Source organism: Bremia lactucae, linkage group LG6 (assembly GCF_004359215.1).
Source record: "Bremia lactucae strain SF5 linkage group LG6, whole genome shotgun sequence".
Taxonomy (NCBI): domain Eukaryota; phylum Oomycota; class Peronosporomycetes; order Peronosporales; family Peronosporaceae; genus Bremia; species Bremia lactucae.
Window position 1 is genome coordinate 90,237 of NC_090615.1, and position 20,887 is coordinate 111,123.

At 45.3% G+C, this 20,887-nt stretch overlaps 5 protein-coding genes across 5 annotated transcripts; 4 read left to right on the forward strand and 1 right to left on the reverse strand.

Annotated features, from left to right (window-relative positions):
• Nucleotides 1-5,806: 5,806 nt before the first annotated feature.
• On the forward strand, nucleotides 5,807-7,291 carry CCR75_005057 (uncharacterized protein; the record flags this gene model as incomplete). The annotated part of the gene is made up of 1 exon (XM_067963142.1): nucleotides 5,807-7,291. The coding sequence occupies one exon, from the start codon at nucleotides 5,807-5,809 to the stop codon at nucleotides 7,289-7,291; it is 1,485 nt and encodes a 494-aa protein (XP_067818754.1).
• Nucleotides 7,292-7,616: 325 nt separating this feature from the next.
• On the forward strand, nucleotides 7,617-8,183 carry CCR75_005056 (uncharacterized protein; the record flags this gene model as incomplete). Its single annotated transcript, XM_067963141.1, has 1 exon — nucleotides 7,617-8,183. The coding sequence occupies one exon, from the start codon at nucleotides 7,617-7,619 to the stop codon at nucleotides 8,127-8,129; it is 513 nt and encodes a 170-aa protein (XP_067818863.1). The 3' UTR covers nucleotides 8,130-8,183.
• A 307-nt stretch (nucleotides 8,184-8,490) lies between these two features.
• Nucleotides 8,491-12,120, forward strand: CCR75_005055 (uncharacterized protein). Its single transcript, XM_067963140.1, has 2 exons — nucleotides 8,491-11,105; nucleotides 11,183-12,120. The coding sequence occupies exons 1-2, from the start codon at nucleotides 10,910-10,912 to the stop codon at nucleotides 11,836-11,838; spliced, it is 852 nt and encodes a 283-aa protein (XP_067818864.1). The 5' UTR covers nucleotides 8,491-10,909; the 3' UTR covers nucleotides 11,839-12,120.
• Nucleotides 12,121-12,527: 407 nt separating this feature from the next.
• On the forward strand, nucleotides 12,528-14,466 carry CCR75_005054 (uncharacterized protein; the record flags this gene model as incomplete). The annotated part of the gene is made up of 2 exons (XM_067963139.1): nucleotides 12,528-13,174; nucleotides 13,251-14,466. The coding sequence occupies 2 exons, from the start codon at nucleotides 12,528-12,530 to the stop codon at nucleotides 14,464-14,466; spliced, it is 1,863 nt and encodes a 620-aa protein (XP_067818865.1).
• A 719-nt stretch (nucleotides 14,467-15,185) lies between these two features.
• Nucleotides 15,186-15,418, reverse strand: CCR75_005053 (uncharacterized protein; the record flags this gene model as incomplete). Its single annotated transcript, XM_067963138.1, is given in 2 exon segments — nucleotides 15,186-15,369; nucleotides 15,387-15,418. 2 exon segments carry the CDS (start codon nucleotides 15,416-15,418, stop codon nucleotides 15,186-15,188), a joined length of 216 nt encoding a protein of 71 aa, XP_067818755.1.
• Nucleotides 15,419-20,887: the final 5,469 nt, after the last annotated feature.

The window sequence follows — 20,887 nt, forward strand, 5'->3', positions numbered from 1 at the left end:
CAGGTAAGCCTACAGAGGCCATACGAAGCGGTACAAACATGTGCGAAAATTGGTCCCATGAGACCAAATTGCCGACATATTTTGTAAGATACCGTCCTACAATTCCGCGAAAAGACCCGACCTGCGAGCCAAATCTCGATATGCATTGTCTTAAGACGCATCAATATACACTACTCCAGTTAATGCTTTCTGTACGGTAAGGTAAGAATTATGGCCTGCGCACGACGATTTTCACTCTTTTTCCCGAAACGAGTTTTTCACTTCACAACCTTTCCCGACAACTACCAACCGTTGAGCGTGCAACCTTAGCATTCCTGATGTGCGGCTGATAATGTGGACCCTTGCTTGGACTGGCAGACTTTCTTCTCGATGAATTGTTTTGCTAGAACTTTGCAATGCGCCGGGTCTTTTGTAAAGAAGCAAGCAGATCGTTCGCAGTCTTTGCAGAATTCTCACCGAAGTCAAAGAGGAAAGCCTTACTGGAGTCTAATGTAATCTGATTTCAGCCTTTCGCTTCTTATTAATTGAACTCAATGACTTAATTTAGCCCTTACGCATGATGCGATAGAGATTGGACCTTATCCAAGATAGATTAACTATTTCCAAGAGTTAAGCCGGACCCAACCTCACACAGACTTAGCGACTCTATCTGCCAGGCAGCCGCTTAGATTTATAGTTGATACTACTCAAAACTGCTACGCAGCGCTTTAAAAGCAATGAAGCAGTTAACTGCGAGCGAAAACTCCCACGCTACAAGCAGTGCGTTATCGGCTGCAAGCGGAATCTCTCACGCTACAAGCAGTGCCAGGCATTCCAACAAAGCGTGATCCAACGCAGCGCGAATCAGAGCAGCGCAATCCAAAGAAGAGCGATGCGAACGACAAAGAAGCGAGCAGACGGTGAAGAAGCAAGCGGACGGCGAAAACGAAGCGAGCAGACGGTGAAGAAGCAAGCGGACGGCGAAAACGAAGCGAGCGGACGGCGAGGAAGGGAGCGGAAGACGAACGAGTGCTACCACTTGTAAGGAATTAGGGTAAATTACGACTAAAATTAGAATTAGTTTTCCTAACCGATACTTTTGGTTCACTCCTTAAGGTATCGCCTATCCTAAATCTAATTCTTACTAAATGTCATCTCCTAATTATGCAAATTCTTTTACTTGTTTTTACTATGGCGCATATGAAATTTGAATTAAAGAAAATGAATGTTCAAAAGATAAACCGAAATGAGTATTTAAGGGCTCAGCGAGTTGACTGGTCCTGATATTCGTCTGCTAGGCGAATTCATATAAATTTTGCGATCTTGGACATCGATAATTTGCTCGAGGATTTGGAGACCTAATTTTTTTAATAAGTCTGCGAGGTTCCCCCTTGCGCTTTCAATTTTATCTTTTTCCGTCTGACCACATGCCGGACGAGCAGGTGTAACGAAGCACCCTTTTCTTGTACTTTTACCATTACTAGTTAAACTACATTGATTACAGTGAAGGTGGCGCCTCGATTATTTCTGATCCATCGGATGGGTCTCGTCATACTGACGGACGAGGCCCTCAACGTCAACAACCAGTTGGGAACGAGGCTCCCAGCTGTCATGTGAAGGTGGATAACCACGCCAGCATACAAGATAACTCGTTCGCTGCCCCTGTGACACCGACTTAGCACGTTCACGTGTCGTCGGCAGAGCTTTAGGCTCGGAATCCTCTCGTCGGAGATAGGCCGTTTATCGTATACGGACCATACGTCATTAAGCACGGCCGTGAACAGTCCACACATCTCGCAAAGAATAGCGAGGTGGCGATCCTTCTTCGCGGAGTATAATTTCTCCGTCGAATAAAAACCAGGACGACTTAATGTCGTCGTTTACTCCGTAAGGAAAATATCTGGATGATTGAAGATCCTTATCTGACCACATCTGACCAGATTTAGCTGTATCTTGAAGGGGGGTTGCAGTAAAAGCAGCCTCCGTCACGTAAAAATGTGCAGAGGGAGATTACAGGTAGCTAAGTACCCCTGGCTACCAAAGGTTTATTCTAAGGCAAAATTGTATTATTATATTTAATTTGTATTATATAAATAACAAATTATGTTTGGCGGGGGTTAATTCAAACTTAAATCAACCAATCAATTGAAGTAATGTCCCCCTGCGTCAATATTACAAATTTGGCTATATTGGATTTATTAAGTCAAAACTTCTAGAAATAATAATTTCGTACTTCTTCATATTTCCTCTCATAGAAAATATTATTCATTATTCCTCTTATACGAAATGATACTTACGAAACAGGACACCCCATTACATCACCCTCCTCAATTAATAACCACAATAGTGACTGATGTGGAGCGACAGGGAAATACTATTATGTCTTTCCCTGTAAATTTGCATTATTGGTTCCTTATCGATGATTCCAAATTTATTGCATTATTGAATCTTGTTTAAAACCAATTTGTTTGCGCATGGTGTCTAAACCCGTGCGCGACGCTCATGCGCGTCACCCGTGAGGCCGCGAAGCTGGCAGCTGCTAGTAAAGCAAATGTTTCAGACGCTCATGCGTCTGCTGCGGGGAAGAAGCCACCTCCTACTTCAAATGGAGGTGACTGGTATATTTTCCCGCTACTCCCATTGCAGGTGACACTTGCAAGACCTACATAAAAACACGTTTCTTCATCAATTGAATGACTCACGATTCAACTGACCAGGTATCGTGTATGTTGGGCATAAGCGTGGATGGCGCGCTTGTCCAGCTTTAAGTCCAGGAGATCGGCTCGAGCCCTGAGTTCGGCACGTGGTGGCTCAAATGTTTGTCGAAGCCGGGTCTGAAAGACCTCATACGACCCAAAGACTAATGGGTCGTGAAGCTTGAGCCCCAAGGCCCAAGATTTGGCACTTCCGGCTAAGTTGGACATGCCAAATTTCGCTTTCATCGCATCATCACTGATACGGCAAGCTTCTATGGCGACGTCTAATTCGACGAACCATCTCAAAAGGGAGTCGCATTCGACTGCCTTAAACTTAAAAATTTCGATCTTTAAGCTTTATGGTCGACGCGGAAGCGTAGGCCCATTAGCATCATTTACATGCTGCTGTCTAAACATTTCCAATTGTTGAGCACCCTGTTCTCTCTAACACTTCCGCGTGTTAAGAGCCTTGACGGTGAAGCAAGGCTACTTTCTCTCGGGCCGCGTCTAGTTTGTGATGTATGAACTCAGCTATGGCCGCATGCTGTTCATCTCGTTCCAGTGTACAGCATCGCGCCACGGCTGTCCCGCCTACGACCGAACTTGTAGGCGGGTACGTCGTAATGCGGCCACGCTCTACTTAGACACACAACCTAGCACAGCGAGGAAGCGGTTTAACCAGCTTCTCTTGCGTACAGTGAGGTAGTTGTGGTGGGCGCGCTAGCGACCTCACCCAACGCACTAAGTACTTTAATTAAATGTCGTCACGGGAGCACTTACAAAGTAGGAAGTAGTTTTCAGACTGATTTATATTTAATCGTATTAAATATAAATACCTATTTTTACCAATCAAAATGTAATCTCTACAGATAACACTTAATATGTATTGCGAGCGTATCTTTCTAGATACCTCGCGTAACGGATGACGCTAGCCGTCATCCCTCCTATTGTGAATGCACCCATGTGCATCACATACACAAAAGTTGTTCACAAATGTGAACCACACCCGAGTGCTGGGTCTAATTACTTTAATTTAGTAATTGACCATCCCCTTAAGTACTTAACGGGGACTGTGTAACATTTCGGTAACTCTAGTCCGTTACAGAACTCATTCGTTCGATCGCTCTTAATTCAGGTCACTAAAATTAGTGAACCTTCACGCGTGGTGTAATAACCTTATTGAGGGGCTGGAAAGCTCCCTCCGTCTTCATCATACATGTCCCTGTTGAATGGAACGTGCGTAGGTTGTTGAACGGACTACGAAGTGCTACAGGTGTAATGGGGCATCCTTTACTAGTACTGGGCAGTACTAGTTAATCCTACACTGATTACAGTGTAGGTTAGATGCCAGAAGAAGGCTAAGGGGCTTTAGTACCAAAGGTAATTCAAAGGATTAGAATCAGGGAAAAGTAAAACTGTATTAACAGATTTAGTTTCTTACGTAACGGTCTTATATCTACTACTGAACTTCTTATATTAATAACTATTTAAGTTTGGCGCCTCCTTGCGCACCGCACAATCGTGTCTTATAACGATTGGGTTGGTTAATTTAGACTCAAATTAAACAATCAATAGGGCCAATGTCTTATTGCATCAATATTACCCAATTTGGAAATATCGGAACTATTTAAGTCAAAATTAATATTTCTTATGAGAGGAAATAAATTAAGATAATAATTTTGTACTTCTTTATTTATTTCCTCTCATAAAAGATAATATTTATTATTTCTCTTATAAATAATACCTATGTAACCGGACACCTCGTTACAAACACGACCTGCATTATCTTCACGCAACGAGCTAGCGTTTTAGCTTCCAGATTTTCATAGGAAGGTTGAGCATAATAAATGAGCGTATCCCCAACTCTTGATGCAGTCGAGATGTTAGATATCGCTGTGCATCGACGACTTGTGTAGAAGGTCTGTCCAAATTTAATGCGTTGGATTTGTCAATGCATTAGGCATGCGAGATTGCAAAGTCAAACAGGTTCATGCGATCTTGAAATTGTAAGACGAGAGTTTGTTGAAGAGAGCACCGTCAGGCTTTGAAGCAGAAAGTCATGGTCCTGATGTTGTATCACGCAGCGTAAAAACGCAACTGGTTAATAAAAATTAAAAGAAACTCCACAACTTGTATGCGCATCAATATCGTAGTATTCACTTTAAAATTGTTGAATGATATTGAAGGTGTTTGACTTATATGCCAGTGCTGAAGAAGAGATGATGATCACTAAATACAATACAGTCGGATCTTGCCTACTAGTAAAATTGATATAGACTTTACTAGCCCCAAGTCTGTGCGGCAATTTAAATGCCGACAATTCTGACAAATAATATAACTATGTAAAAGTCTCGTTGCTTCAGCTTAAAGACTCGTTCGCTAGGGTTACGAGGAATGTCGATCGTACGTGCATAGCTGCTACCATCAATCTTGTGATGGTAAAAACAATGCGAGTTTGGCTTCTCGAGCAGGGATAGACTTTTACGGCTTCATTTTAATAGTCCGCGAGCTGATGCTTAGGTCTCTTACGTTAAATAACTTCTTAAAATGCTCTTAAAATTCAATCGTCATGCTCGTGAGCATCTGTAAAAAGGCAAACGCATCGCCTTTGACAAAGTTGTACAGATGCTTTATTAGATAAACGGTAGGCATTACCTAGCTTCCTACCCCTTACCATGTGTAACATCGGCAGCGTACCCCTCATATTCTGCGTGAGTCGTTTTCTGACCAATCAACGATTTTACTGTGTAACATACATTTGACCACGATGTCTACCAGTGAGGCGTCAGTTCGTTCAACGCAGCCCTAAAGCCGGAGTAGCCTGAAACGCAATAATTAAAGTAAATTAGAAGACTGCCGATAGAGCAATCGCGCAGAGGCAAGAAGTGAAAGCCAGCAAAGCTCGGATCCCTGTCCTCGGCAGATAAGCTGTGATCGTTGCAGTGGAAGACGACCACTAAGTAATATTAATAATTGCTTTAAACAAACTTCACTAATCCATCACGGAAGAGAAGCCAATTATGAACGAAAGGACTCTCTACAGGTGTCGAAGCCGATTAAATGCTTCGGAGAAAGGATTAGCTGCTGATACTTGTGGTTGGCCTCGGTTTCTTTCCGCTCTCACGCTTGTAATGCTCGCCAATGTGGCTGCCGCAGCAACGGATGCTCCTTCCTCATCAGAATTCTTGATGGATGGCACCACCACGTACTGCTGGGAAGTTGATACATCCATATACTCTAATACCGTGGACAAGTCTTTGGTGAACATGATAAGTGCACAGGGCAATGGCTGCCCACTGAAGCTTTCCATCGCCATTCCCACTGACGACGTGCACGTGTATGAATCGGTAAACATCGTTTGGAATGCTACCGAGCGCCTCACGTCAAACGGCTCGTTTGAAGAAAATGCATTCGGAATCAGCGAGTTGGCCGTCGGGCTGGACCGGATCTCGCAGAAGTACTTTGAAATAGTTGCTTCGCGACTGCGGACGTGTAGCGACGGCTTGGAATGCCACCCTGTGACATCGGGGTCACAGTTGACTGAACACACGACCAATGTTCCGCTTAATTTTACACAGGGACTGGCAGCATTTGAATCGTCCGAGCTTTCATTTGATAAACCAGGACAGTACACGTTGCTGGCTCATTTGATTTTGCCTAGCACCACTCCAGAATTGAAGCGCTACGACTACGCCGTATTACTTCAAGTGCGAGTCTTGTTACAGACGAGTGCCATTACACCGTACTCGGAGACATCGGAAGCTCCGAGTAGCTCAGGTTTATCAACCGTAGTCATCTGCGTGCTTATCATCAGCGGCATTGTTGCCCTTGCTCTCGTAGTAATCGGCTCTGTGACACTGCGCTCCAAGATTGACCGCAACCCAGAGGCTATTGCCAATAAGCGAAATAAGTCGAAAAGTAACGGGGGGGTATTTAGCTTCACGAGCACTGCGAAGAAATCCAATGGTGAAGCTGCCGTGGTTAGCGACGAAGATGCAGAAGAATTCGCCATGCTAAGTATGCTCGAAGCAACTATTTGTCAGAAACGCAATAGCACCTTCTTGAGTGCTCTTACTCGGGGGCGACGTGACTCGGCACTCCTAAGAAAGAGCGAGAGCCCTATTCAATTTGCTGGTCCAGTATGCAGACGAAGCATGGATTGCAAGGGGGTCACTGCGAATGATGCCAGCTTTGCTGTTGGAGATATCACACCACAATCCATCAGCATAGAGACCCCAAGCATTGGACGAGGGAACTACGTTGGCATTGAAGACACACCGAAAGTTCTTGCGCTTAAAAACGACCTTAATAGTGGCCCGCCAGGTCAAATAATGTTTAACGACATCAAGGAAGACGACCTGGACAGTACAGGTCCGCAGGATAGCGCCGGTAACCGTGTGGATGGCCAACCTAATTTTCAGGACAGCACGATGTCAGCAGTCACAGAATTGAACCTCACGGCTGTGTCCGTGCGCATCAAGCAACACCGCGATAATGCGGTTCAAGATTCGTCCGCTAAAGTCAAGCAAGACGTACTGACTGCAGATGACCTTCGTGACTCTGTGGCGAAGGGCCCGATGGCTTTAAGCGACCTCCTCTCCTCAAGGATTCGGTAGCTGTTCATCCCTTACGATGAAGATTTTGAGCATCTTAGAATTTGCCATAACGGACAGCTTTTCGAGCGATACGGGAACAGCAGCGGACAAGTTTATATAAAATAGATAGAAAGGAAGCCTAGGACATCAACGCGTGCAAATACATGCGTACATTCACACACAATTGTATTTAGCAAAATCTGAATGCAATCTCAGAGCGGGTGTTAATATAAGGGCGGTACCGTATTACTTTTATCTTACGAAGACGTTTTGAGTGTGGTCCACGCATTGAAAGTGGTGGTCGGTACCATCAAGCAAAAGACAGAAATAAAAAGCAAAAGGTGACATGAGGATTCATACGTGCTACTTTTGCTCAAGCCCTGTGTACCCTGGTCATGGCATTACATTTGTGCGCAATGACAGTAAAATTTTCCGCTTTTGCCGCTCCAAATGCCACAAGAATTTTAACCGCAAACGAAACCCGCGCAAGGTCAAATGGACCAAAGCTTTCAGAAAATCAGCGGGCAAGGAAATGGCCCTGGACACGACTTTTGATTTTGACAAACAGCGCAATCGTGCTGTCAAATATGACCGTGAGCTTATGGGCGCCACTATACACGCTATCGAGCGAGTAACGCAAATAAAAGAAAAGCGCGAGGTCGCCTTCTATAAGAATCGCATGAAGGAAAATAAGTCCAAGGCTAAGGCGCGCGATCTTCGCGAGCTGGAGCAAAACATTACGCTGATCGAGCCTGCTGCGACAACACTTAAGGACCAGGCGCAACTCGTCGTGTCAAGTTCAAAGCAAAGGGACGTTGCTGCCACTGAGACGCTCTCCTCTATGGTGTTAGATAATTAGGCTGGAGAATTTGATCATTAATATCTTATGCAAATAGCATTGTTTTCACAACTAGCTGTTTGTTGGCCTTGGAGACCCATGGCGAATCGCAAATGTTTGTTGTCGTCACAGCTAATAATTATTGAAACAGTAAGACAACTTCCAAACATGAAGTCATGTTAACGTGGCTCAGCGACATACGATTACCGGTATTACTCCAAATTAATATCGTATTTTTCTGAAATTTCATTTTGTCGTGTACGATTGGTTCGTAATACCGGAAGAATGTTAATTGGGCAACCAATAATCTGTCTACTTAAATTGCAATGACAAATACGTTAAATAATTTTAATTCTAGCCATGAGAGCTTTTTTTTTGTGTTGGAGAAATTAGATCTAACGTGTTACCAGTATGTGATATAGTTTTCAGCCAGCCAAGTCCAATAGAAAGGAAAAAAAGCTAAGATGTCCGACAAGCTAACGCGTATCGCTATCGTCAGCAGTGACAAATGCAAGCCGAAAAAATGCCGTCAGGAGTGCAAAAAGTCATGTCCTGTGGTGCGCATGGGTAAGCTATGTATTGAGGTATCGCCCAAGAGCAAGGTGGCGTTCATCTCGGAGCAGCTCTGCATCGGATGCGGCATCTGCGTAAAAAAGTGTCCGTTCGAGGCCATTAATATCATTAATCTGCCTAAAGATCTTGAGAGCAACACAACGCATCGCTATGGTGCCAATACATTCAAGCTCCACCGGCTGCCCATGCCTCGCCCCGGCCAGGTGCTCGGTCTTGTGGGCACGAACGGTATTGGTAAGTCAACAGCGCTTCGCATCCTTGCAGGCAAGCTGAAGCCTAATCTCGGCAAGTTTGATGCGCCACCCGAGTGGCAGGAGATCCTGACCCATTTTCGGGGCTCGGAGCTACAGAATTACTTCACGCGTATCCTCGAGGACAACCTAAAGGCTATTACCAAGCCGCAGTATGTGGACAAAATCCCTCAAGCTGTAAAGGGCACAGTGCGGGACATTTTATCCGCTCGTTGCGAAAAGCAAGAAATGCTTGATCATTTTTTGAGTGAGCTAGATCTTTCGCACGTACAGGACCGTGAAATTGAAAACCTGTCTGGTGGGGAGTTACAGCGATTCGCTATTGCTGTTGTGGCCGTGCAGAAAGCCGACATCTACATGTTTGACGAGCCGTCCTCGTACTTGGATGTTCGTCAGCGACTGAAGGCCGCTTTGGTTATCCGCTCTATGGTGGACGACAACGGCCGCTCGTACGTCATTTGTGTCGAGCATGATCTGAGTGTACTGGACTACCTCTCCGACTTTATCTGTGTGCTCTATGGAACTCCTTCAGCCTATGGTGTCGTCACCATGCCCTTTAGCGTGCGCGAAGGTATCAACATTTTTCTTTCAGGCTTTGTGCCCACCGAAAATTTGCGATTTCGAACGGAAGAGCTTACATTTAAGGTCTCTCAGAATGCTGACGAATTTGGCACGGGCGAAGGCGATGCCAATTCATTTAACTATCCCGCCATGACAAAAACCATGTTAAAGAAAAAGAATGATACTGCATTTAAGCTGCATGTTGAGGCTGGTGACTTTACGAACTCGGAGATCATCTGTATGCTTGGCGAGAACGGGACCGGTAAGACGACATTTATACGTATGCTTGCTGGTCTGCACAAGTCCGACGAAATGGAGGCTGCCGAGAAGATTGGCGATTACGACGCTATGTCGAAATGTGCTCTTCGATACGATGCATCTACAATCAGCTACAAGCCACAGAAGATTGCGCCAAAATTTCAAGGTACGGTGCGCGAGCTGCTGCACCGTCGCATTCGCGAGGCGATTGTGCACCCGCAGTTCGCGACGGACGTAACCAAGCCGCTGGCTCTTGACAATATTATCGATCAAGCCGTGCCTCATCTCTCTGGTGGTGAGCTGCAGCGTGTGGCTATCATCCTGTGTCTTGGGAAGCCTGCTGACATCTACCTGATTGACGAGCCGTCTGCTTATTTGGATTCGGAGCAGCGAATTATCGCCGCCAAGGTCATAAAGCGATTCATTATACATTCCAAGAAAACGGCATTTGTTGTGGAGCACGATTTCATAATGGCTACGTATCTTGCGGACCGCGTTGTTGTGTATGACGGTAACCCGGGTATCGAGTGTACAGCCCACTGCCCTCAGAGTCTGTTAACCGGTATGAATACTTTCTTGAAGCAACTAGAAATCACATTCCGACGTGACCCGACTAACTTTCGCCCTCGTATCAACAAATACGACTCGGTAAAGGATGTCGAGCAGAAGAGCTCGGGAAATTTCTTCTTTATGGACGATTAAGGTGCTTCTCAACAGCCTTCTAAGTAGTGAAGTGATACCTCGAACCAATCGTTAAAAACTTAGGAGATCGAGCTAGTTTAATTAGGCAAGAAGCGAATAGAGATAATAATGGATGTTTCCTATCTCAATTATTTATCATCGCGCGCTTTCAAACAATTTCTGATGTATGGAACCAAAGTCTTCGAGGAGATGCGTAAGCTGTTTGTCAGTTAGCTCCAGCACAACCTAAGTAAGCAGCAGCGAGTTATAATTACATTCGTGTATGGGCGGATTACTCGACAACCTGCCGCTCTAATCCTTGGCTATTTTTCAGGCGAAGCTTGAGAATCACGGAGGCGATTCGGTCTCCGCAAACTGAGCTGTTGGCCAGATTTACCCGCACGGAATAATCGAAGTCGCGCAACACTTCGACGATCATTGTAGTTTTTAAGGTCATTTGTTGCACATCTCGAATCGATGCACTTTGATGGTATCAAAATGTCCAATCACAACATATGTATGATTTGTGAGGGTGCTACTCCCTTAACCGCACGAATAAAAGGCTCGAAAGGCATGTTGTTACGTAAGGCAGGCAAGGCCATCCGATCTCTCGGGCAGACAATCGACCGCGTCGGCGTTTCGCTTGAGGGAAAGTTAACTTACACGGAGCACTGTAAGTTTTTTTAAGGTAGAAACGTGCTATGTGTTGACTAGTTATGTATTTATCCATTTTTTGTTTTATCCCTGTAGTAAACCCTTCTACTCGTGCCATCAAGAATTTGGGGCGCTCGCCAAAGTTTGGAGACGGCGTGTTTGTGGCGCCAAATGCTTCGGTTATTGGGGATGTAAAAGTAGGTAACGGAAGCTCGATCTGGTACAATGCCACAGTGCGTGGCGACGTCAATTACATCATTATTGGTGAGAACACAAATATTCAGGATCAAGCTGTCGTACACGTGGCCAAAATCAATAAGGACATCCCTACTATAATCGGCAACAATGTGACCGTGGGCCCAGCTGCCATTGTGCACGCCTGCACGATTCACGACCATTGCATAATTGGCACGGGCGCTCAGGTTTTGGACGGTGCTGTTATCGGAGCCAAGTCCATAGTCACCGCTGGATCAATTGTCACCTATGAAAAGCAAATTCCTTCAGGCCAGCTTTGGTCAGGTGTTCCTGCGCGCTACTTACGTGATCTTACCATTGAGGAGATCCAATTTATGCAGCAATGCTCGTCCGAGTACTCGCAGCTAGCTGAAAAACATGCCCAAGAGTGCGCGAAAAGCTTTGTGGAGTACGAAGCTGACGAGGAGCACTTTAAAATTTTACGAGATGTGGGCGAGACGGGATTAGCGCCAAAAAGCAACGAGCGTGAAGACGCTGGGCTTTACTTCCGTTACTAGTGCCCCACGCTGTCGCTGTTACGGATAGCGAATTTTAAGACTGAGGGTTTGGGCGCAGTAATGGACTGACATGCGTTCTTTAATGCCATGAAACGACTAGTTTTAGCTCCCTAGCAAGCAATTTGCAGCTCTCGACAGATGTACTGTATTGGGGCATACACAGAACGACAAAAGGGAATGATAATAGACGTCGCAATTGTATGCACGATCTCAATAGTTTAAATTGCTCTGCTGCCTTTGTATGCATCTTCTGTCTTTTTAATAAAAGCGTGCAAAAGTAAATTGAGGGCTGTTTATTATTTCAAGTACATGAACTCGATTTTACAAGATGCTATGTAAGGATTCATTTGTTGGATATATATGAAAGTTATAAGATAAACACTTTTGTTGCTAACTCATCACTAACTTTATCCTTTCTATGGAGATATCTCGATAAGAACTGATAAACCCAACCCTTAAGCTGCGTTTTTTTAGAAGAACAAACTACACTTCTCAAAAAGCGCCGCCTCCTCAAACTGCTGCACCGACTGTGTCTAACATTAAAATTACTGAAGTGGGTAAGAGTTTAGTTAATTAACTATTAATACATGTGAACCATTGCCACAACAAGTGGTCAAAATGTTTTGTCTTACAGGATAGTCGGCAAGAAATTATTATAATCCTACGCGCCAAAAATAGAAACAGGGGAAATGGAGGAGGAAATGCAACATGTACTTCATTTGTTAGACACATCTATCATTACACCACCTTCTGGAAGCGATCTCGAGACGCAGCACACACAGCTTGTGCAGCCAGAAAGTCTTGAATCACGTCAACCTACACCAGAAAATATTTGCAATCCGGCCTCGCATAGGGAAAATAGTGGAAAGCCAGTCTACAATGATCTGGGTGAAGTGATTGACCTTTTGGGATCACTTGATGCAAATGAATCGTATTTAGTGCTGCAACACCAGCAGGAACAACTAGAGCAGGTCGATGTTGGCAATCTTGGCTCTGGACTGCCGCCATCTGCAGCATCCAGCATTGGAGCGTCACAAAAAGTGCAGTTACCTCGCTCGACCTCCGCGAATACCATCCACAGCGGCATGGATTATATCTCGCCTATTGGTCTTTTAAACGGCTCGTCCATGTCGCCGGCGACGATTAGCTGGCTACAAACACTGATTCCCTCGACAAGCACTGAAAGCCTTACAGGCCTCATTTCCCCTGCTACTCTCTACACTGCTGGAAGTGGCTCTTCTTCAAGCGTTGGTGGCATCGGAGGAATTACAGGTGGTGCTGGATGTAGCACTCAAGTAGACGAATTCGCTTCGACAAAAGGCGATGAACTTCCTCGGTGCGGATTAACTTTATCATGATACTACAAAGTGCAACTGGTTTAATTAATCATGATCGATGATGCCACTGTCTAGGATATCATCTAGCGACATTATTGACTGGAAAGCGTACAATGAGTCATGCGCGGATAAAGTCTCCAAAGAGCGGGCAAAGTGGCGTGTAATTCCTCAACACGGGCCTCATGCTGCTGATCCAGTGGCAAACGCCAATAGCGGAAAGCTTCCACCTGGATGTACAGTATCTTCGCATGGGCCAACTGCTATACAGCCAAGCACACGCCAGCACCGACAGCTTACCACACAAGAAATCGCAGATGACAAAAACAAGCGCAAAGCCCTTGTTTCGCCGGAGTATGTCCAGTACGGCAACCAAATTTTAGTTGCGTCTTCTTCTATGCCTCAAACTGGCAGTAGCGGTATTGAAAGAGAAGCTGGTTCGGTCCAATATGGGACGAAGGTCCGGGAACCAGCTGGCCGACGTCCTTTTAAAAAGGCTTTGCACGAAGGAAATGGTCGCGTGGAAGCTACCTTGCTTCACCAGCAGCGAAGTGTCTCATCTGTGTCAACGGCTTCGCAGATTGATGGAAAGGACGATGTAATGCGCTGCAAATGCACAGGCAAATGCCGTAATGCCCGCTGTGCATGTGTGAAGGCTGGACTTGTGTGTGGTGTGCAATGCAAGTGCGTATTGTGTGCGAATCCATTCATTCCGATGGCTCGAGAGGGCATTGACATTCAGCTGGTGGTGTCGGACAAATGTATGATGCAACACCTCTCAAAAATAAAGGATATGCAGGAGCTTCTTGACTCGACAATTAGCTACGAGTGCTGCGAAGAAGGCGGTGGCGTCGTACAAGTTAAACATACCGTGGAAAACGGTTTTGCATGTCCCTACTGTGACACGCAATTTACATATTCTTGGTGCAATAACCGATTGTGTCCTGACTCGAAGAAGCCACGCCGCCATTGTGCCAAGTGTCGGCGTTGTGGCGATCACCGCAACTTGCACTGCGACTTGTGCAACCATTGCTACTTTGCTGGTGTGGCCAACAGCTTTCGTTGTAGCTGTCAGTTAGCAGGAAGCGGGAATGGTGCTAAGACTAGGGCGGTGGTGCCAAATCCAGTGATTCGAGAGACTGGATTAATTAAAAGAGATCAAAAAGACGGTCAGAAATGTGAACTTAAACATTACGATGCCGCTAGTAACGGCTGTGCACGTATGGACATCGATATTAATAAGAATTCAAAGGTTGAAGCGGAAGATGAAGCTGAAACATGCAAAGTGCAGTAATACACGTGATATTGCATGCTAAACTAAAATATCGAAGCATTTAAACGCGTGAAGTTGCGTGTAGACAAAGCATCGCTAAAAATGTTACTGCAACTTTACAAACTTATAGAAAAAGCGGTGTTTGTCGTTTGGAAGTGACTGTGTAACGGGTGTGCCATTTCATAAATATCATTTCTTATAAGACAAATACTAAATATTATTTCCTATAAGAGGAAATATATAAAAAAGCGCAACATACATTGTCTTTTTATTAATTTCGACTTAAGAATTCCAATATTACCAAATTTGGTGATATTGACGCAATAAGACATTAGTTTTAGGGAAGCGTTATCCATCCACCACCCAAACGTTAACCGTGCACCCCCCAAATTAAGTTTGATTGGCTGTAATTCACCCTTCTGATTGGCTACAGGTAGAGGTGAGGTACAGAAAATTCTGCTTCTGATTGGTCAAAGAGAATGAACGCAACTGTAAGAATTTCAACACCCAGACGACACTTACCTTTTCAAATTGCAACCTTCCCTGTTACAACAACTATATCAAAATGAACACCCTTGCTCCCCCCACATAATTGCATATGCTTCTCTTGCTGAGGGTCAAGCTGCTGTAAAAGCCCATGCAACATCATAGGGATATGTAATTGCTGCCTAATGTGTGCAAAAATGGTCTAATTTACACATCTGCTACTTCTAGATTCTCTACTGGTTATATATCTAAATTTAAAACTGTGTGGCATGTACGTGCATCGTGCCCTGACTGGGAACACCGTCCACAGCGTCGACGAGTTGCAGGATTAGCAGCTGCATCTGCGAGCTCAAACGCGGATGGCAAGCGGCGTGTTGACCCTGTTGGCCGGCCTCGCGTCTCTCCTCGCACAGGATCACCTTGGAGACCAAGTCACCCCTGCTCCCCCCACACACAGTTGCACATGCTTCTCTTGGCCTGTCAGCATAACACCTTCATTCTGTCGAATTGAGGAGGTGATACGGCTGTTTGGAACAAGTGCACGTAAAAAACCAATACACTTTGGTTTTGTTCTGGTGTGAGCATGCCAGTGCGTCCCTGCGGATGCGCGCTCGGATGCGCAAACGCCTTATGGTTGTGTTCAGCGTTGGTAACTTCAACAAGCCATTAAGTTTCTTGATTGCGTATGTTGGCTCTGAAAGGACAGCCACTGCTCCGACTTGGCCTCATACGCTCGCATGGGCCACTGTGTGGAGCGTTTGATTGTAAGCACTAATGGTATACCACCTTCACATCGCCTTCCTTCCTGTTGCCAACCGTCTTGGTACGCTTGACAACAACGATATATTCCTCTCATGTTGCATGGGCCTTTACAGCAGCTTAACCCTCAGCAAGAGAAGCATTTGCAATCGTGTGGGAGGGGAGCAAGGGTGTACGTTTTGATATAGTTGTTGTTACAGGGAAGGTTGCAATTTCAAGGAAAGTGTCATCTTGTCAGTACTAGCAAAAGGTGCCCCATAACAAACGAAACGTCCCGTTAAATACATTATGTAACGGGGCACCTTTCACTAGTACTGATAGCAGTACTAGATAGCTAAACTGATTACATTGCCTCGAAACTTCAGGTAAGGAGGAAGGTTTCTATAAAGCTAAGAATATTTAGCTTCTAGGGTCTAGAGTAAGGCTTGAAATAGAGAAAAACTAAAATTGTATTAATACATTAAGTTTACTACGTAACGATCTTCTATCCACTACTAATTTTGTAAAATTAAAATGACTATGTCCTTGCGCTACGCCTAATCGCGCCTTGAAACGATTGGCGGGGCTGATTTAAAATTATAACAGCCAATCAATAGAACTAACGTCTTATTGCGTCAATATTACCAAATTTGGTAATATTGGAACTATAAAGAAAAATAATTAATAAAGATAAGGGAATATAAAATATAACAAAGAGCGCCATTCGGGAGCGCCCACCCTTTTTGATAACCAGAGCCCCCCCATTCATTGGTTCAATTCTCTAAATAAAATCACGTCACAATCTCTTTTTGCGGCATCGCTACCGCACTACCGCCACCACCGCCGCACTATGTCAACAGCAGAAAACGACAGCATAATCTTAACACGCAATCTTGCCATGATTGTAGATACAGACTATATGATGTGGTATACTAGGAGGGTTTAGCTGCGCGCTGTCGACAGGTTCGGGCGTTATGTCCTGTCATCTTGTACACTGCACTTGCGTCCTGGTCCCGCCTCTGCTGAAGCAGCTTCTACACGTGCAAAGGCAGATGGCAAGCCCTGAGGAGACCCATTGTTGAAGCGAAAAGACCATGAGAAATGGTACGCCATCGCGTTGCTTAAACTGCGACTCTGCTTAACGCAAAGCGTAAACCGAAAATCTTGCCTGTCACCGCTGCCCCCGACAAAGATTTCTTGGAGCAGCTATAAAGAATACTCATCTACATCCATGAAGTCACTCCACTAAGTTACTCCTCTTTTGACCTGTCCCCAATGCTTCAGCTGGTACAACACTAATCTAACTACGTTTAATGATGGCTTGACCCTGTAAGTTCCGGTTAAGTTGTATGTATTCTGTCCATAAAGCGCACAGATACATTGACAATCGACTCTTAGCTTTTTCGTGAGCATATCCATCAAGCGAGGTGTTGCCGAGCTGTAGGAGGCTATAGTTGCCCTTTGTTACACAATCTCCGTTAAGTACACAACGTGTACTTAAGAAGACGGTCATTTACTTAAGTAAAGTTATTAGACCCACCAGCCCGGATCCAGAAAAGATCATGGCGATCACGGATTGGCCTGACCCAGTCTATGTAATGGGACTTCGAAAGTTTCTGGGGTTAGCGGCGTACCTGCACGAAATGACAGTACATATTTCTTCTTTGTTGAAGAAAAAAGTAAAGTGGTCATGAAACGCTAATTGTCAGCGTTCTTTTGAGTATTAAGCGAAGCTTGATGCAATCGCCAATCCTGGCGATTGTGGATCAGGACCGACCATTTCATATGGTCTGTGACGTCAGCGATTTCGCAATCGGCTGTGCGTTAATGCAATATGACACTGACGGCGCAGAGTGCGTCATCTGTTATCAATCGCGTCAGCTTCAACCAGCTGATCCCAACTATCCAATGCATGACAAGGAGCTCCTTGCATTGAAATACGCACTAATTAAGTTAGGGTCTATCTCTTGGGAGATAGACCATTCATTGTATATACGAATCATGCGTCATTACAAACGGCCGTAAACAGTCTACACCTCTCGCAAAGAATGGCAAGATGATTGTCTTTCTTCGCAGAGTATAATTTCTCCGTGAAGTATGAACCAGGAAGACGTCGTCGCTGATGCCCTTTCGCGCCGGCCCGATTTTGTGCACGCTGCGCAGTTCGACGGTGAGCAAAAGGCCACTATTGCAACAATAAATGTTCCGTCGTCAGCATTACTCGACGACATTAAAAAAGCTTATCACGAAGATAAGGCTCTATAAGGGTTGATGAATTACCTTAGAAATGCATACCAACAGTCTTAAAAGGATTTTCAAAATTCAATAGATCCTCAACCGATCAATACACAACACGCAATGGGTTTATGTATTATATTACACAGCTGTTGCTGGCGATACACCTCGTGTCGTCATCTTCACCATAATGATTTGTGTTTACGCATCATGTATGAGTGCCACGATGCATCAATAAGTGGTCATCGTGGACGTGAGAAGCCTATTTCACGACAAGTCGCGACTTCTACTGGCGTCAGCAAGCACATATGTGCTTGCAAGATTTGTCAACGGTGGAGCCCAGTGCTTCGTCCTGTACGCTGTTACAACCTCTGCCTGTTTCGGCAGATTGTTGGAAAATTGTATCCATGGAATTTGTCTTCGAATTTCTTCACGACGAACATGTCAACATTGGTATACTTGTTTTTGCTGATTGTTTCAGCAAAATGGTACATCTTGCTGCAGTACCGGAGTCGATCACAGCCAAAGGCTGTGCTCGTGTCATTGTTTTTGTCAGGATATTTCGACTTCATGGGTTACCCCACAAACTGGTCTCAGATCGAGACCCTAGATTCACGGCGGTATTTTGGCAAACTGTGTTCTATTTACTTGGAACACAGTTGAAAATGTCAGTTTCTGAACATCCTGAAACAGATGGTTAGACGAAGCGTGCAAACCATAACCTAGAAGAGATACTTCGCAGATACGTCCACGATTTTAAGAGTTGGAGCGTGTTCATGCCGATGGTAGATTTTTTCATCAATAAATCAGTGCAAGCTTCTAAAAAGCATACATCGTTTTACGTGATGGCTTACGCCATCCACTTAAACCCACCTTGTTTGAGAGTTTCTCTTATATAAGGGAAGGGCTCGCTCAAGCAAAGAACTTTCTAGCTCTTGCTCATCACGCATTGACTTCAGGGCCAATGGTAAAGCTCAGTAATAACAATAATGCTATTACTGACTTTGATGGAACGATGCTGAAAGACTCAGCATCGAAAACAATAATATTAATGAGAGCAATAATGGTCTCACGAATGAGGAGGATGACAACTTCACAGTTCGCTCCGGCCGCACTGAGGACAAAGACAAAACCGAGTCAGCAAGTGGATTCCTGCTGGGGTAGAGAAGCAGTGGCCTGCTTCGTAAGGATTCTATCGCTGATGCTCGAATAGCACAGCGAGCTTATGAGGAAAGACGATGGCGCTTTACTGCTTATCCAAACTTCAACCATTGCTCCTAACATGGAGACGCCCAACGTTGCGAAGGTCAACTTGCCTTACGTCAACAAAGCAACTGTTCCGTCGTCTGCGCTAACTAGCGCAGCGACCTTCTGTGAAAGCGCTGCCCATAAACGCGCAGCTGCTTCTCAGTTGGGTAGAACCACAACACCTGTCGTTCGGACCATCATTCACAATGGGTCTGACGCAGAAGAGCCTGAGCGCAAACTCCACCGACGGCACGTGAACGTTTCCAGTCGGTGTTACAAGCCAGTCGTATTGAACGCGGCTTGTGACTGATAGCATACCACCAATGCCACGTCTATCCGAATGGCCTTATTAAAACGGAAGGAGAGCGTCGCTCCTACAGCGCGCTACTCTAGGTGCACATTATCATTATGGCATTAATAATTCGTGGAAGGCTCAGGGGAAATCACTAGATCGTGTTTTCCCGATCCCGGTCGTGTTGTATTCAAATGCGTCAATCGACCAATACGAAGCCAAGCTCCCGCTCCGCTTCCAGCCACATTCCGATGGGGCGAAACAACGGTCGCAGCGAATTAACTTCGCTCGCTTGCGTGTGACAGAAATCATGGACGTCTCTGTACCCCTGTTTCTTTTCATCACGCCGATCCTGCTAGTCCATACAGAAATAGCGGGGCGACAATTGGTGCTCCTATTCGTAGGCAGACACCAGGTCCGGTTCGTCGACGCGCAGCGCGTCGACCGGTTCCCAAGAGTACCATGGAATTGTCAAAACGCTTTGGGTGTCTTCTCCACTGGACGAGAATTTGATGTTTCTGCTGCACGGAGAGGTGGGCAAATCAAACTTCCAACAAGGAAGCGTTGGTTATCAGCAGCATCCATCAGCGCAGGTGCGCCCGATAGGAGCTGCGATTTCGCCCACCTTCTCGCGGCAGCCTATTTCGCTTCCGTTCAGTTGCAAGCGCCGAGCGCTGCTCAATGAAGGATCCGGAATCTCGTAAGTCAAGTCTCGCGCCTGACTTTGGATCGTCACGATGTCCGCGCGAAGGATCGCCAGGGTAAGGAAGAAAATGTGGCTGGATCTTTAAAAAATCTTGATGCTGAGTGATCCGCGTCACGCGCGTGATATTCCTCGCTCTTTAGGTCCGTATCGTGGTCTGAGGAGTCATTCGGCTGAAAGTTTTCACATTCCCCGTCTCCCTCACTAGATCGACGCTCGACTCACAGTCGGCGTCACCATCGGTCTCCTTAGACGGATGGGTATATGATTTCTCCTGGATCAACATACCGTTTTAGACGACCCACGTAAAATATGGGGTGCGTATTCATATATGGGTGGAGGGTGAGCCTATAATTTAAGACTCCAACCATCTCGACCACCGTAAACGGCCCGATGAAACGCGGCAATAATTTCATAGTACTTCCAGGTACTACATAACTTGCATGTTTAGGTAGAGTAGTTCTTAACAGTACTTTATCAAATTCATTGTTTTTGCGACCATTTTGGTCAGCATATTATTTTTGTTTATCCTGTGCGCTAGCCATCGCGTCCCAAAATTTTCGTGTGATGGCTAATCGCTCATCCACAAAGCGTTGAGCTTCGCTCACGCTTTCTGCATTAAACTCGCCTATGACACCGCAGAGATGTCGGTCATAGGACGTAGTTTAATTGACATGTTTAGGTGTCGTGACCGCTGCTTAACTGGCAGGGTCGCGAGGCCAAGGTTTTAAACTATGTTT